The 16,311-nt window shown below is 43.6% G+C and overlaps 1 protein-coding gene across 3 annotated transcripts in view; it reads right to left on the bottom strand.

The window, feature by feature from the left end:
* Positions 1-16,311, bottom strand: part of LOC134935943 (very-long-chain 3-oxoacyl-CoA reductase-B-like) — a 197,837-nt gene that overhangs the window by 168,094 nt on the left and 13,432 nt on the right. For all 3 annotated transcript variants that reach the window (XM_063930800.1, XM_063930798.1, XM_063930799.1), the window contains exons 2-4: positions 3,957-4,003; positions 3,807-3,882; positions 3,072-3,182 (exon numbers count right to left, since the gene is read on the bottom strand). In XM_063930800.1, coding sequence (XP_063786870.1) covers positions 3,072-3,182; positions 3,807-3,882; positions 3,957-4,003 — 234 coding nt within the window. The remainder of the gene's footprint in view (positions 1-3,071; positions 3,183-3,806; positions 3,883-3,956; positions 4,004-16,311) is intronic.

Raw genomic sequence — 16,311 nt, 5'->3', positions numbered from 1 at the left:
AAAGAGGGGGAGAGACAGAGAGATGAAAGAGGGGGGGAGAGAGAGATGAAAGAGGGGGAGAGAGATAGATGAAAAAGGGGGAGAGAGATAGATGAAAGAGGGGGAGAGAGATAGATGAAAGAGGGAGAGAGAGAGAGATGAAAGAAGGGGAGAGAGATGAAAGAGGGAGGGAGAGAGAGAGATGAAAGAGGGAGGGAGAGAGAGAGAGATACAAGTGGGGGAGAGAGAGATGAAAGAGGGGGAGAGAGAGAGATGAAAGAGGGGGAGAGAGGGAGAGATGAAAGAGGGGGAGAGAGAGATGAAAGAGGGAGAGAGAGATATGAAAGAAGGGGAGAGAGACGAATGAGGGAGAGAGAGAGAGATAAAAGAAGGGGAGAGAGAGATGAAAGAGGGGGAGAGAGAGATAAAAGAGGGAGGGAGAGAGAGACAAAAGAGGGGGAGAGAGATGAAAGAGGGGGAGAGAGCTGAATGAGGGAGAGAGAGATAAAAGAAGGGGAGAGAGAGATGAAAGAGGAGAGAGAGAGAGATGAAAGAGGGAGGGAGAGAGAGAGATAAAAAAAGGGGAGAGAGAGATGAAAGAGGGGGAGAGAAAGAAAGAGAAGAAATAAAGAGAGGGGATAGAGTAGCAGAGAAAGATGGGGAGGAGAGACTAGGAGAGAGATACAATGGTATCCGGTCCTTAGGTCGACAGCACTTAGGTTGACACTCATTAGGTCAATCACTATTGGTTGACATACATTACGTCGATATGGTCACTATAGATCGACATGGCAATGGTCGACATGATTTTTTCATGTTTTTTTCATATTTAGAACTTTTACAAACTTTACGTTCCACGTGGACTACGATTGGGAACGGTAACCTGTGCTGAGTGCAACGGTAGCGGAGTGAGGCACCTTGTTCAAAGCGCGAGGGGACACGGTGCACTAATTGGGGTTCCCGGTCACTTTACAAAGAAAATGACACCAATTTTTTTTAAAGGCATGTCGACCTTTTGTCATGTTGACCTTTTTCCATGTCGCCCAAATTACTGTTTCAACCTATTTCAGGCGTTGACCTAGTCTCTGTCGACACCAATAGTGGTCAACCTAATGACTGTTGACCTAGTTAGGGTCGACCCTATGATCCACACCCAAATACAATGAGTGGGGGAGACAAGGAAAATGGGGGGTGAGAAAGAAAAAGTTGGGAGAGAGAGAGAGAGAGAGAGAAAGGAAAAGAAAAATGAAAGAGATGGAGAGAAGGTTGAGGGGGGTGGTAATGAGGGCAGCAGATGAAGACTCTACCATAGAGTGGCACAGAGAGAGGGGAAGAGAAAGAAAGGGGTTAGACAAAGAAACAACAGGGAGAGAGAATGCACAGAGGGGAAACAGAGAAAGGGACCAGTGAGATGGGAAGAAGCAGAAAGAGGGGTGGGAGAGAAAAAGAGGGGGGAATAATGAGAACAGCACAGAATCTGAACAGCACAGAAAAGAGGGAGAGGAAAGAGAAAGAGGTGTAAAGAAAGAAAGAGAATGGGGAGAAAAAAAGGCAGGGAATAGTGACAGAGAAAGAAGGGGAGAGAAAGAGTGAGAGAAGGAATGAGCGAGAAAGAGTAGGGAGAGAAAGACGAGGAGCAGAAAAATAGAGAGGGAGAGAAAAGAGAGAGGCAGAGGAAGATAGCAGCAAGAAAAAGAGGGAGGGAGAGGAAGACTCGGAGAAAAAGAAATAGTGGCAGTGAAAGAGAAGAAAGTGTGATAGACAAAGAATAGAGGAGAAAAAGAAAGAGGGGGGATTAACAGACGAGAGAAAGAAATAGTGGGAGGTGACAAAGAAAAAGTGGGAGGTGGAGAGAGAGACAGAGAGAGAGAGAAAGAGAGAGAGAGGGTGGAGAGATAGAAGGAGAGAGAAGGCGGGAGAGAAAGAAAGTGTGATAGAGAATAGAGGTGGAGAGAGAGAGAGGGGGGGGAGAAAGAAAGAGTGATAGAGAAAAGAAGTGGAGAGAGAGAGGGGAAGAAAGGGATATTTTACCTATTTATCAAAGTACTCCTGCTGATGAAGTGGTATCACTAGTATTACAGGTGCCTTACTTCCTTGGGAGCCTTCTGCAAAGCTCAAATCATCTTAGAATAACGTCATTGGGTGGAGCCCACAGGAAAATCACTTTATTATTAAAATAAAGCTCTTTAAAAAACTTTTTTTAATATTTTAATGTATTTTTTACTTTACTTTTAAATTTTTGTGGGCATGTAGGAGGTGATCAGCCGGCTGACTCATGCGCTCCCTGGCACCTAACTGGCCTGGCAAGCGATATGTCCATTCTTACCATTGCTGGTCAGACTTACTTGTCCCGGGGACTTTGTCTTGATGAAGATCCAAAAAGTCTGTTTTAGAATTTCTGGAACCCCTGAGCGTACTTGGTACTTGTTTACTTTCTGAGGCGCCCCATCCACGAGATCTCTCAAAGGGAAGTCCAGTGTGCTGATGTCTGGGCGTGATCACACGATTCCCACCATAATGGCACCATCGGGAAATGCAGTGATGCGCAGCAGTATGCAGGGAGGGGGTAGGTTTAGGAGCCTAGGGGGAACTCACCAAGATTTGGGAGCCTAATCGGAGAATGCCCCTGTGTGCGGGACAAGATCTCCTGGCCACCACATGAATCACTATAGAGACTATAGGGGAATAATACAGCTTTACTTCCTAGGGACAATGGGGCTAATTCAGATGTGGTTGGAGGGGCTATCACTGGTACTTACATAGAAGCAGCAGCAATAGCACTAATATGGTAATGCTGTAGGAGGCATCACGTCATGCTTCCTGCTTCATTACTGATCCTAACTGCATACAAGGACACAATATCAGATCTTCCGTGGCACCATCGGGCTCTTGGGGATGCACAAGCTGGCCCATTTCAGAGGCCAGGAAATCTCTGTCCTACGACAGAGATCCCTGGCCTCTTACCTCCCCCTAAACGGCGGTGACATTGTGCTTTGCGCAGCAGATGTCAAGAACAACCGGCTCTGAATGAGGCCTAATGTGCTTTACCTACAACGTCAGATAGAAACATCAAGTCCTGGTTTGATAACTACCAAGGATTCCAATGTCCAGGCCCTTTAAACCTTCTTCAATTTTGGGATAGATTTCTGGTCCTCCTGTGAAATCCACCTGGATTATCTTGGTTTTGCGTCCTGGCTGGAGCTCTGTGGAGGTAACAAACACACAGGTCACAAACATGTATATTTTATTTGTTTACTAAATTTATTTACTCAATTTTATTAGTTTTACAGTTTTCTTCTGAGCGTTGTGATTTTTGCCGACATATCGTCCTCTACTAATTAATGATACAGATACTATAGCTTGTAAGGAATGTAGAGATTCTGCTTGTGAATTTGCCATCACCCCCTCCTGTGGTCCGTAATCCCCAGCACCACCTCCCTTACAGTAACTACCTGTCCCGGTGGTGGAACCTTCTCTAATCTGCAGTATAGGCAAGTGATGACCTATACATGTCCTTAGTACAGTCTAAAAAGTTAATTAAACAAAACTTTATATAACTTTAAACATGTTTAAAGTTACAACGACAACACCATTATAGGGTAATACTTTAAACATTAAAACAGTGTCGGCAATCTCCCATAGAAATAATAATGTCGACATTAACTTTCGACAGCATCAACATCATCTTTGTCAAACTAACTACTTCCTCCTTGGAGATCTCCTACGTTCTCCTTACAGTGAGGTGCCTACAGCTCTGTTCCCTCTATGTGATCACTGATACTGGGCATACCACTGACAGATGGCGACCAAATGCCGGGATGTCTCACCTAACCCTTCCGCAACGCTCTGCAGCTTCTTCAGAGTCCGACTGATGAGGACGACATTGAGTCCTCTCCGGGCCAACTATGGACAAGATACATGGGTGTGATAGAGTTTCCATACTCCGTTGGATAACAGACATGATGATGTATACTGACCTCCTCCGCGTAGGCTTTTCCTATCCCATCCGTCGCTCCTGTTACCACTATGTACAAGAAAATAAAAATACAGATTTTAAATAGAGAAACCAGGAGTACGGTTTCAATTTAATTGTTGTACAGAACAACCAGTTGTAATAAAAACAATCAACTGACTTAAATGGTTGGTGGTTCACCAGGCTGACAATCACCTCAATATACTAGAATTTCCATGGGGTACCACAAATACTAAGGATGCCCTGAATGTGTGTATGGTGGGCCGCGGGATTCCCAATTTTGACTCTAAAAGCAGTTCCCATAGGTTTTTATGGAGGCTACTAAAATGACAAATTCACCAAGCCCCAGAATGCTAGGGCCGAATAGTAGCCCCAGTCCCTCTCTACCTCTCTGCGTTCTCTCACTATCCTGTTCACTGCTCAGTAGCACAAAGGGAGCAGAAGAAGCAGGAAGAATATCCACACAACCTGCATACAGTACTTTCTTCTTCTTTTCCCCTTTTTCCTTCTTTTTATCTAAACTTAAACATACACCCGTAATAATTGTGGATGACCTTGACCGGTGCAGATAGGAAAAATCTTCTATGTTCTGTGAATTGCGTATGGTTTTGCGATCAGCCGCATATTGAGATGCCGTCGCAATTTCTGCAATGTTTTTTCCCCCCTCTATTTCGGGGCGGCAACTATTTGATCGCAGTAACTTCTACTTAGCAGAAATTGCAATCCTTATTGAATAAGGTCCAATATGTGTTTAACAATGACTTAGCATGCCTGAGGGATACAGTATTATGACACATACTATTAATTGGCGTAGCTATGTATTTTATCGGCTAAGCAAATACTGTATATTGAGAGGACAGCTACTCTACAATGGCAGCTCTGATTGTGATTGTTCATGCGCCATTCGATAGGAAGCTTGATAAGTGGTCCGGTTGCTGAGGAATAACGAGTCAAAGTCGCCAGTGGGGGAGTGGAGTGAGTATTTTTCCCTTTTGGGTTGTAAATTGGAGCGAAGCCCTTGCCCTAAATTCAGTTGATATAACGCTATGTTTCAGTATACAGTTACATTTCGGGATACAGTCAACTTAAGATGAACGCATTGTAGAACACACAATAAGAAAATAAAAAAATGTTGGCTCGGTTTCGAGCAACACGGTGACTTTATGCTTCTGAGGTAATCAGTGAGGTGTCACTGGCAGCGGTTCTCAGATTGATGTATCTGGAGAATAGCGGCGGTGAAGTCATGACAGACTTGTACTAGTAATTGGCATAAGATGAATGTGGCACAGATATAAGCATCATTGTGTAACTGGAGCAGGAACAAATAATCAGCCATCTGCTTCTCTCCATATACCCTTCTATCTCCTTTAGGGTATACATGAAGATCCATGATGTAAGGCATGACCTGATGGTCATATCTTACACCCTCATTCTATACATGGACCTCACTGTTAGGGTCTCCTGCCCTGTGCTGCCACGTCGTCATGGCAACCGGGAGACAAGTGCTAGCGGAGTAACCTGAGCTCAGCTGATACTCCGGTTCGGGTCTTTTGTTGTGCAGTGGTTACAGGCTCTGTGCACGGCAGGGGATCCGGTGCTGGTTTTTGTGCTCACAGTCTGTGAGGTCTGAGTGGGGCGTGGACAGCACCTGCTATATAAGGCCTCTTCTCAGGTTAAGCAGATGCTGCTGAATCTTTGTTGGTTAGTCAGTTCCTGAAAGTTAGCCAGTACTGTGTAGCTTTGTATTTGTTGTTGCTTACTGCAAATAGGCCTGGGGATTTGGTACTACACTCTGCCAATCCAGACCTAGCAGTAAGACTGGAGTCAGTCGTTTAACTTGCTGGGGTTCTTTTGCTACTCTGTGAACTTAGCAAGGTTGCGGCTGTATTCTCAGACTTGCCTGCCTAAATCCTGTCTCACTGTGCAAGGTGTTCAGGTGTCAGTTTAGTGGCAGTAAGCTGAACCTGTGCACTGCAAGTGAGGATTAGGATTGTGGAGACTCTCCTTGTGGCTATCATTCCATCTCTGACCAAGGAGTTTACTGCCACACCCGTTGGTAACCCTTTAGGGTTTTGCTGTTGCCCTTAGCAACAGCATTTCGGGTTCTCTACGTATTAAAACACAACATCTTGCTTTTTACATCTGAGCATTACTAATACTAGGGAGACACCCAGTTTCTTAGCCTCTGGGCTTCTCCGTTCACTTTGTGTTTATTTTGTTACCCTATCACCTTCTGTGTACGTAATGTCATATTACCCAGTCTGTCTGTGAGTTCATTTGTTTTGCATCCCTATCCGTTCAGACACCAGTACATTCCTGCAGGCACTGGTGTGCATAACAGTTCAAACACCAGTACATTCCTGCAGGCACTGGTGTGCATAACAGTTCAGACACCAGTACATTCCTGCAGGCACTGGTGTGCATAACACTTACTCAGGTGCAATCCTGGACACTTCCACGGACCACAGTGGTTTCTCACATACGTGGTTTGTGTCTTCATCAGTGGCTCCAGCTCTGGTGTTTCCTCCACCATATCCTCTCAGTCCTAGCTCTCCTGGTTACTCCCCCCTCTCCTCTGCTATACTTTGCTCCTCTTTCCCCATTCACCAAAAGTTTTCAAAGACGAATGGCTTGACAACCAGCGGCACCCAACCCTCGGTTTCTGCCACCATGTTGCTTCTCCGAGTGCTATGACCACTCATGCAGCAATGTGTATAAGCCATGCACTTGTTTTACTTTGTCTTGTAATGTAAGTCACTGTTTGGGACTTTAGGACTGTCACAGACCGCAGACCGCCACCAGCCTACCTTCCCAACAATGCAAACAATACCCCCCAACATTGGCGAACGATGCAGTTTTGCACAGGGTCTAGCGATGCATTTCAGTCGCACTGGTTGCCGCAGAGTGATTGACATGAAGTGGGCGTTTCTGGGTGGCAACTGACTGTTTTCAGGGAGTGTTGGGAAAAATGCAGGCATGCCAGGGAAAACACAGGCGTGGCTGGGCGGGTGTGTGACGTCAAATCCAGAACTGAATAGTCTGAAGTGATCGCAAGCGCTGAGTAGGTTTTGAGCTTCTCTAAAACTACACAATTTTTTTTTGCAGGCGCTCTGCGATACAACCGTTCGCACTTCTGCTAAGCTAAAATACACTCCCAGTGGGAGGCGGCATAGTGTTTGCACGGCTGCTGAAAACTGCTAGCGAGCGATCAACTCGGAATGACCCCCATTGCCCTAACCCCAACTTGCAGAAAGGTGCAACTGATGGAGTCCTGGCCAAACATGGCCCTACTGCTTAACCAATGTACCTGTAAAGCCCAAGCAAAGAAGGAGGCATCCCCTTCCAAGTGCTACTCAGCTACCCAGTACATTAAGTTGGGTGGCTAGAAGATTATGGAATGGTGCACAGAGAAACCCATTGCTCTCATTTATAGCAAAATAGTTTAGGAACTGTATAATGATTAATGGGCAGCTCTGCAGACAGGAATTCTGGTGCGCTTAACACAAAAAGTATCTACAGTAGGCTTATCTGTAATGTGCGTTGTGGGCGGAGCCCTGCTTTCACTACAGTCACTGCTGGAGGACTGACAGATCTGCCGCTGTGTTAAAGCGGCAATTATTTACAGGGCATGTACCTGGTCTTGAATTATTGCCACTTTAAAACATCGGGCATGCTGGCCAGAATCCCAGCAATGGCAGTCTTTTCAATTTCACCCCTTGTGTCCCAATACTCAGTCCCGCAGTCTATCAGCGTTGCTTATGTAATCATGTAAAGTCTAAAGTGCATCACTAGCAAATCCGGTTATTTGGATAGCATCCATTCGCTAGATGTTATTGTAAGGTTAGATCAGACAGTGTATATATATATATATATATATATATATATAGGAATCCAATTCAGCCGGCACTCTCATAAGTAAAACAAATGCTCCGGTGTCCAGTTCAAAAAAGCATCATATACCTCCAAAATGTACGGCACTCAGAGACTGGCATAATAGATAAAGGTTTTATAGTCACGTCAAACGAACGTTTTCGGGGACACAGCCCCTTCCTCAGGACCACAGACAATAACAATGAAACAAGTGCAAACATATACTTAAATACCGTTACCGCTACTCACCTGTCCTGTATTCACTCATCAAAGGACTCGGCGCCGGCTAGCTGCAGTGACGCGCTTCCTCCACAGGCAGGAGCCGTTACCATGGTGTCCGCTGGAGTGCGTTCCACGCGGCCGGACTTCCTCCTTCCTGGTTCAGCGCGTCCTGCGCATGCTCTGCAAGCCGAGACCCAAGATGACAGAAATAGGGAAGATGTTACAAAAACCACATGCTAAAAACATATATTAGAAACAACTATAACATACAAATTACAAGTTAGTGTAAAGCCATCTGAATGAAGAATCAAGAGCACATCAATCAGCGCCTCTATACAAATCACACGGGTCATAAAGTATTCCAATTTATTTTTTCGTTAAGACCCCTGGGATAGATGGTTCCCAATCGCATGATCCACTGGGATTCTTTGATTAAAAGATTTTTAGGTCTATTCCCTCTCCGTAAGGAGAAAGGAATATGATCTATCATGAAATATTTTAAGGACGATAAAGGATGGCCCATCGCCCTAAAATGCTTAGCCACGGGTTGATCAATATCTCTGCCTTCCAAAGTGAGACGAATGGCAGAGCGATGTGCCGCCATTCTTTCACTGAATTTACGGATAGTCTGCCCGATATAGTACAATCCACACGGACAGACTATCACATAAACTACAAATGGAGTGCTGCAAGTAAGGACATGTCTGATCTCATACATTTTATCACTGTGAGGATGTTTAAATGATTTACATGCAATCAAATGACTGCATGTTGCACAATTCACACATCTGTAACACCCTGGTGGTTTGGTATATACATTGGGTGGCTTAGGTACCCCTACACCTGTAATGTCTGCATGCACCAGGCGATCCCTCAGGTTACTGCCTCTTCTAAATGAAGCTATTGGTCTAATTTCCCTAAATACAGGCAAGTCTGGATCAGACTTTACCATGGGCCATAATGCTTGAGTGGCTCTTCTAATGATGGGACTGGCCACAGTGTAATCGGATACCATCGGTAACACACCCTGGTTGTCCTTCCGGTGTGGGTGTAAAAGATCATTCCGTGACATGCCTAATACTTTAGATTTCTGTTCAAGTAGAGTTTTAATATCATAACCTCTCTCAATAAATTTAACAATGAGATCATCAATTTTACCTGGAATTTTATCAGGATCACTAGTGATCCTCGCAATTCTCATCATTTGAGATAATGGAAGGCCCCGTTTTAAAGATTCAGGGTGATGGCTTGATGACTGCAAGAAAGTATTTCTATCTGTGGCTTTACAGTGCACTTCGGTCTCAAATTTGCAATCTCTTAGGTAAATTTTCACATCTAAAAAAACAGCTTCAGTGAAACTATACGTATATGTTAGCCTAATAGATGATTGCGCACTGTTAATCCTTTGCAGGAGTTTTTCTAAACTCTCAATGCCACCCGTCCACAACATAAAGATGTCATCAATGTATCTGGTGTACCATAATACATTGTGACAAATGTTGGGATCCTCGAAGAATATGGCATCCTCGAACTCAAACATAAAAACATTAGCATACGAGGGGGCCACAGGAGATCCCATGGCACACCCCCGCAGCTGCAAATAATAGTTACCATCAAACAAAAAATAGTTTCGACGTAATGTCAATTCTAAGAGGGTCAAAAATAAATCATGGTTAAACTCTCTATCATCTAAAAAAGTATTGAGAAACTGGCGCATGGCACGTAGTCCCCCATCATGGGGTATAGAAGTATATAGACTTGAGACATCCATACACACCATTAAAGTATCTGAAGCAATGATATCAAATTTAGAAAGTTCTAGCAAAAATGACGTCGTGTCTTTAAGAAACGACTGTTTTTTTGACAATAATGGTTGCAAAATGCAATCCAACAATTGGGCAACTGGTTGATACAAAGACTCCCGTGCTGAAAGGATAGGACGACCAGGAGGTTTCGTCCTATCCTTATGCACCTTTGGGAGAGTGTACAAGGAAGGGATCTTAGGATATTGGACCCACAGCCTATTAGACACTTTGTTAGAAATTAACTGGTCATCACATGCTTTCTTAAGGATGCTTTTTAATTCTAGTTGATACTGATCTGTAGGATCTCTGGACAATTTTAAATAAACCTGCTCATCTGACAACTGTGACATTATTTCGGCTCTATATGTCCCAATATCCTGTATGACGATTGACCCGCCTTTATCGGCGGGCCTGATAACAATATCGTCATATTTAGCAAGATCCTGCAGAGCCTTCGTTTCGTCTCTGGACAAATTGTGCCGGATGGCACCCGGTGCCATAGTGAATCTTGAAACAGCGCCATCCAGTAGTTGTCCAAAGGTCTTTAGAGAAGCATTATTAGAAGGTGGATCACATTTAGAGCAGGATGTTAGTCTCAGAAAAGAGTCCAGAATAGAACTAGCTGATGTATCTTTTTGATGTTGAAAATGTTCTTTGAGTCTTAAATTCCTTGAAAATTTGTGAGCGTCTCTTTTCCAGTTAAATTCATTGTGTTTATTCGTGGGCACAAAACTCAGGCCTTTATTTAACACTTGGATTTCCAAGGGTTTTAGAACTCTCTGGGAAAGATTAAAGATTAAGTCTTCTTGGACTCTTGGTTTTTCCCCCCCCCTCTGGTTTTGGCCCCCCCGGCGGGTGGGAGGATGGCTTGTGGATCCATACCATTCTTGACCCCTCTGCCTAAAGGGATTCTGGCTGAACGGGAGGTGTCATCAGATTCGGAGACCATGAAATCACTGTCACTGTTAGATGACTGATACTCCTTCCGTGAACCAGGATTTCTTTTTTGCCACGGACGTCTCCTGTATGGATTTTTCTTGCCCTGGTTTCCGTTGTCTTCTCCTGATAGCCATTTATAGACATGATTGTCGTCATAATCTCCATCCACAGTGCGTTTCTTCTGTTTTTTAAACTTGATTCAATTCCTTTTATATTCGGTGTGTTGTGTCTCAAGTTTATCCAGCCAGTCCTGGCTAGATTCTGCTTCTAAAGTGTGCAGATGATCTTTCTCAAAGATGGCTATTTTTTGTCTGGTAATTTGTAACTCCCTGTTGGATTCTTCTATGACAGACACCATAAGATCAAATGAACACTTGTTCAAAATAGCGATCCATTTTGCCACAAAATCTGGGTTATTTCGTCCGATAGTGGGCACATTATGTACCCTAAATCCTCTGGGGATTTTGTGTTCACGGTAATACTCGGATAATGATATCCCATGTAATAAATAGTCCGTCTCACGACGTTTCAATTTCAACAACTGTTGATATAGATCCTCAGAGTTAACTAGTGGATCGCTGGAGGACATTTGATCGGTGAAGAGAATATTCTCTATTTGTGCTGCAGTGTAGCTGAAAGTAGCTCCTTGTGGTGGTGCAGATACAACACGGCACCCGTGTGTTTCTGTGGTGGAGGTAGATGATTCCATCTCATATATTGGAGCAATATATATATATATCAGTAAAGACACACACAGTCTGCTGCAGCAACACACGTGAAGGTCACAGAATTCTCCAAACAGTGGGTGTAATAACATATAGACCATCCATAAAACTAAGTGAAAAGCAATAACAGTGTTCAAGAGGATTTGTATAAATGATCAATTACGTCCATAGGTGCCTTGCAACTGGTGCAATGCTTGCACGTAGATAGGAATCCAATTCAGCCGGCACTCTCATAAGTAAAACAAATGCTCCGGTGTCCAGTTCAAAAAAGCATCATATACCTCCAAAATGTACGGCACTCAGAGACTGGCATAATAGATAAAGGTTTTATAGTCACGTCAAACGAACGTTTTCGGGGACACAGCCCCTTCCTCAGGACCACAGACAATAACAATGAAACAAGTGCAAACATATACTTAAATACCGTTACCGCTACTCACCTGTCCTGTATTCACTCATCAAAGGACTCGGCGCCGGCTAGCTGCAGTGACGCGCTTCCTCCACAGGCAGGAGCCGTTACCATGGTGTCCGCTGGAGTGCGTTCCACGCGGCCGGACTTCCTCCTTCCTGGTTCAGCGCGTCCTGCGCATGCTCTGCAAGCCGAGACCCAAGATGACAGAAATAGGGAAGATGTTACAAAAACCACATGCTAAAAACATATATTAGAAACAACTATAACATACAAATTACAAGTTAGTGTAAAGCCATCTGAATGAAGAATCAAGAGCACATCAATCAGCGCCTCTATACAAATCACACGGGTCATAAAGTATTCCAATTTATTTTTTCGTTAAGACCCCTGGGATAGATGGTTCCCAATCGCATGATCCACTGGGATTCTTTGATTAAAAGATTTTTAGGTCTATTCCCTCTCCGTAAGGAGAAAGGAATATGATCTAGCATGAAATATTTTAAGGACGATAAAGGATGGCCCATCGCCCTAAAATGCTTAGCCACGGGTTGATCAATATCTCTGCCTTCCAAAGTGAGACGAATGGCAGAGCGATGTGCCGCCATTCTTTCACTGAATTTACGGATAGTCTGCCCGATATAGTACAATCCACGATGGTATCCGATTACACTGTGGCCAGTCCCATCATTAGAAGAGCCACTCAAGCATTATGGCCCATGGTAAAGTCTGATCCAGACTTGCCTGTATTTAGGGAAATTAGACCAATAGCTTCATTTAGAAGAGGCAGTAACCTGAGGGATCGCCTGGTGCATGCAGACATTACAGGTGTAGGGGTACCTAAGCCACCCAATGTATATACCAAACCACCAGGGTGTTACAGATGTGTGAATTGTGCAGCATGCAGTCATTTGATTGCATGTAAATCATTTAAACATCCTCACAGTGATAAAATGTATGAGATCAGACATGTCCTTACTTGCAGCACTCCATTTGTAGTTTATGTGATAGTCTGTCCGTGTGGATTGTACTATATCGGGCAGACTATCCGTAAATTCAGTGAAAGAATGGCGGCACATCGCTCTGCCATTCGTCTCACTTTGGAAGGCAGAGATATTGATCAACCCGTGGCTAAGCATTTTAGGGCGATGGGCCATCCTTTATCGTCCTTAAAATATTTCATGATAGATCATATTCCTTTCTCCTTACGGAGAGGGAATAGACCTAAAAATCTTTTAATCAAAGAATCCCAGTGGATCATGCGATTGGGAACCATCTATCCCAGGGGTCTTAACGAAAAAATAAATTGGAATACTTTATGACCCGTGTGATTTGTATAGAGGCGCTGATTGATGTGCTCTTGATTCTTCATTCAGATGGCTTTACACTAACTTGTAATTTGTATGTTATAGTTGTTTCTAATATATGTTTTTAGCATGTGATTTTTGTAACATCTTCCCTATTTCTGTCATCTTGGGTCTCGGCTTGCAGAGCATGCGCAGGACGCGCTGAACCAGGAAGGAGGAAGTCCGGCCGCGTGGAACGCACTCCAGCGGACACCATGGTAACGGCTCCTGCCTGTGGAGGAAGCGCGTCACTGCAGCTAGCCGGCGCCGAGTCCTTTGATGAGTGAATACAGGACAGGTGAGTAGCGGTAACGGTATTTAAGTATATGTTTGCACTTGTTTCATTGTTATTGTCTGTGGTCCTGAGGAAGGGGCTGTGTCCCCGAAAACGTTCGTTTGACGTGACTATAAAACCTTTATCTATTATGCCAGTCTCTGAGTGCCGTACATTTTGGAGGTATATGATGCTTTTTTGAACTGGACACCGGAGCATTTGTTTTACTTATGAGAGTGCCGGCTGAATTGGATTCCTATCTACGTGCAAGCATTGCACCAGTTGCAAGGCACCTATGGACGTAATTGATCATTTATACAAATCCTCTTGAACACTGTTATTGCTTTTCACTTAGTTTTATGGGTGGTCTATATGTTATTACACCCACTGTTTGGAGAATTCTGTGACCTTCACGTGTGTTGCTGCAGCAGACTGTGTGTGTCTTTACTGATAGATATATATATATATATTGCTCCAATATATGAGATGGAATCATCTACCTCCACCACAGAAACACACGGGTGCCGTGTTGTATCTGCACCACCACAAGGAGCTACTTTCAGCTACACTGCAGCACAAATAGAGAATATTCTCTTCACCGATCAAATGTCCTCCAGCGATCCACTAGTTTACTCTGAGGATCTATATCAACAGTTGTTGAAATTGAAACGTCGTGAGACGGACTATTTATTACATGGGATATCATTATCCGAGTATTACCGTGAACACAAAATCCCCAGAGGGTTTAGGGTACATAATGTGCCCACTATCGGACGAAATAACCCAGATTTTGTGGCAAAATGGATCGCTATTTTGAACAAGTGTTCATTTGATCTCATGGTGTCTGTCATAGAAGAATCCAACAGGGAGTTACAAATTACCAGACAAAAAATAGCCATCTTTGAGAAAGATCATCTGCACACTTTAGAAGCAGAATCTAGCCAGGACTGGCTGGATAAACTTGAGACACAACACACCGAATATAAAAGGAATTTAATCAAGTTTAAAAAACAGAAGAAACGCAGTGTGGATGGAGATTATGACGACAATCATGTCTATAAATGGCTATCAGGAGGAGACAACGGAAACCAGGGCAAGAAAAATCCATACAGGAGACGTCCGTGGCAAAAAAGAAATCCTGGTTCACGGAAGGAGTATCAGTCATCTAACAGTGACAGTGATTTCATGGTCTCCGAATCTGATGACACCTCCCGTTCAGCCAGAATCCCTTTAGGCAGAGGGGTCAGAATGGTATGGATCCACAAGCCATCCTCCCACCCGCCGGGGGGGCCAAAACCAGAGGGGGAAGAAAAAACCAAGAGTCCAAGAAGACTTAATCTTTAATCTTTCCCAGAGAGTTCTAAAACCCTTGGAAATCCAAGTGTTAAATAAAGGCCTGAGTTTTGTGCCCACGAATAAACACAATGAATTTAACTGGAAAAGAGACGCTCACAAATTTTCAAGGAATTTAAGACTCAAAGAACATTTTCAACATCAAAAAGATACATCAGCTAGTTCTATTCTGGACCCTTTTCTGAGACTAACATCCTGCTCTAAATATGATCCACCTTCTAATAATGCTTCTCTAAAGACCTTTGGACGACTACTGGATGGCGCTGTTTCAAGATTCACTATGGCACCGGGTGCCATCCGGCACAATTTGTCCAGAGACGAAACGAAGGCTCTGCAGGATCTTGCTAAATATGACGATATTGTTATCAGGCCCGCCGATAAAGGCGGGTCAATCGTCATACAGGATATTGGGACATATAGAGCCGAAATAATGTCACAGTTGTCAGATGAGCAGGTTTATTTAAAATTGTCCAGAGATCCTACAGATCAGTATCAACTAGAATTAAAAAGCATCCTTAAGAAAGCATGTGATGACCAGTTAATTTCTAACAAAGTGTCTAATAGGCTGTGGGTCCAATATCCTAAGATCCCTTCCTTGTACACTCTCCCAAAGGTGCATAAGGATAGGACGAAACCTCCTGGTCGTCCTATCCTTTCAGCACGGGAGTCTTTGTATCAACCAGTTGCCCAATTGTTGGATTGCATTTTGCAACCATTATTGTCAAAAAAACAGTCGTTTCTTAAAGACACGACGTCATTTTTGCTAGAACTTTCTAAATTTGATATCATTGCTTCAGATACTTTAATGGTGTGTATGGATGTCTCAAGTCTATATACTTCTATACCCCATGATGGGGGACTACGTGCCATGCGCCAGTTTCTCAATACTTTTTTAGATGATAGAGAGTTTAACCATGATTTATTTTTGACCCTCTTAGAATTGACATTACGTCGAAACTATTTTTTGTTTGATGGTAACTATTATTTGCAGCTGCGGGGGTGTGCCATGGGATCTCCTGTGGCCCCCTCGTATGCTAATGTTTTTATGTTTGAGTTCGAGGATGCCATATTCTTCGAGGATCCCAACATTTGTCACAATGTATTATGGTACACCAGATACATTGATGACATCTTTATGTTGTGGACGGGTGGCATTGAGAGTTTAGAAAAACTCCTGCAAAGGATTAACAGTGCGCAATCATCTATTAGGCTAACATATACGTATAGTTTCACTGAAGCTGTTTTTTTAGATGTGAAAATTTACCTAAGAGATTGCAAATTTGAGACCGAAGTGCACTGTAAAGCCACAGATAGAAATACTTTCTTGCAGTCATCAAGCCATCACCCTGAATCTTTAAAACGGGGCCTTCCATTATCTCAAATGATGAGAATTGCGAGGATCACTAGTGATCCTGA

Source organism: Pseudophryne corroboree, chromosome 6 (assembly GCF_028390025.1).
Source record: "Pseudophryne corroboree isolate aPseCor3 chromosome 6, aPseCor3.hap2, whole genome shotgun sequence".
Lineage (NCBI taxonomy): Eukaryota > Metazoa > Chordata > Amphibia > Anura > Myobatrachidae > Pseudophryne > Pseudophryne corroboree.
This window is presented reverse-complemented; position numbering and strand designations above follow the sequence as displayed.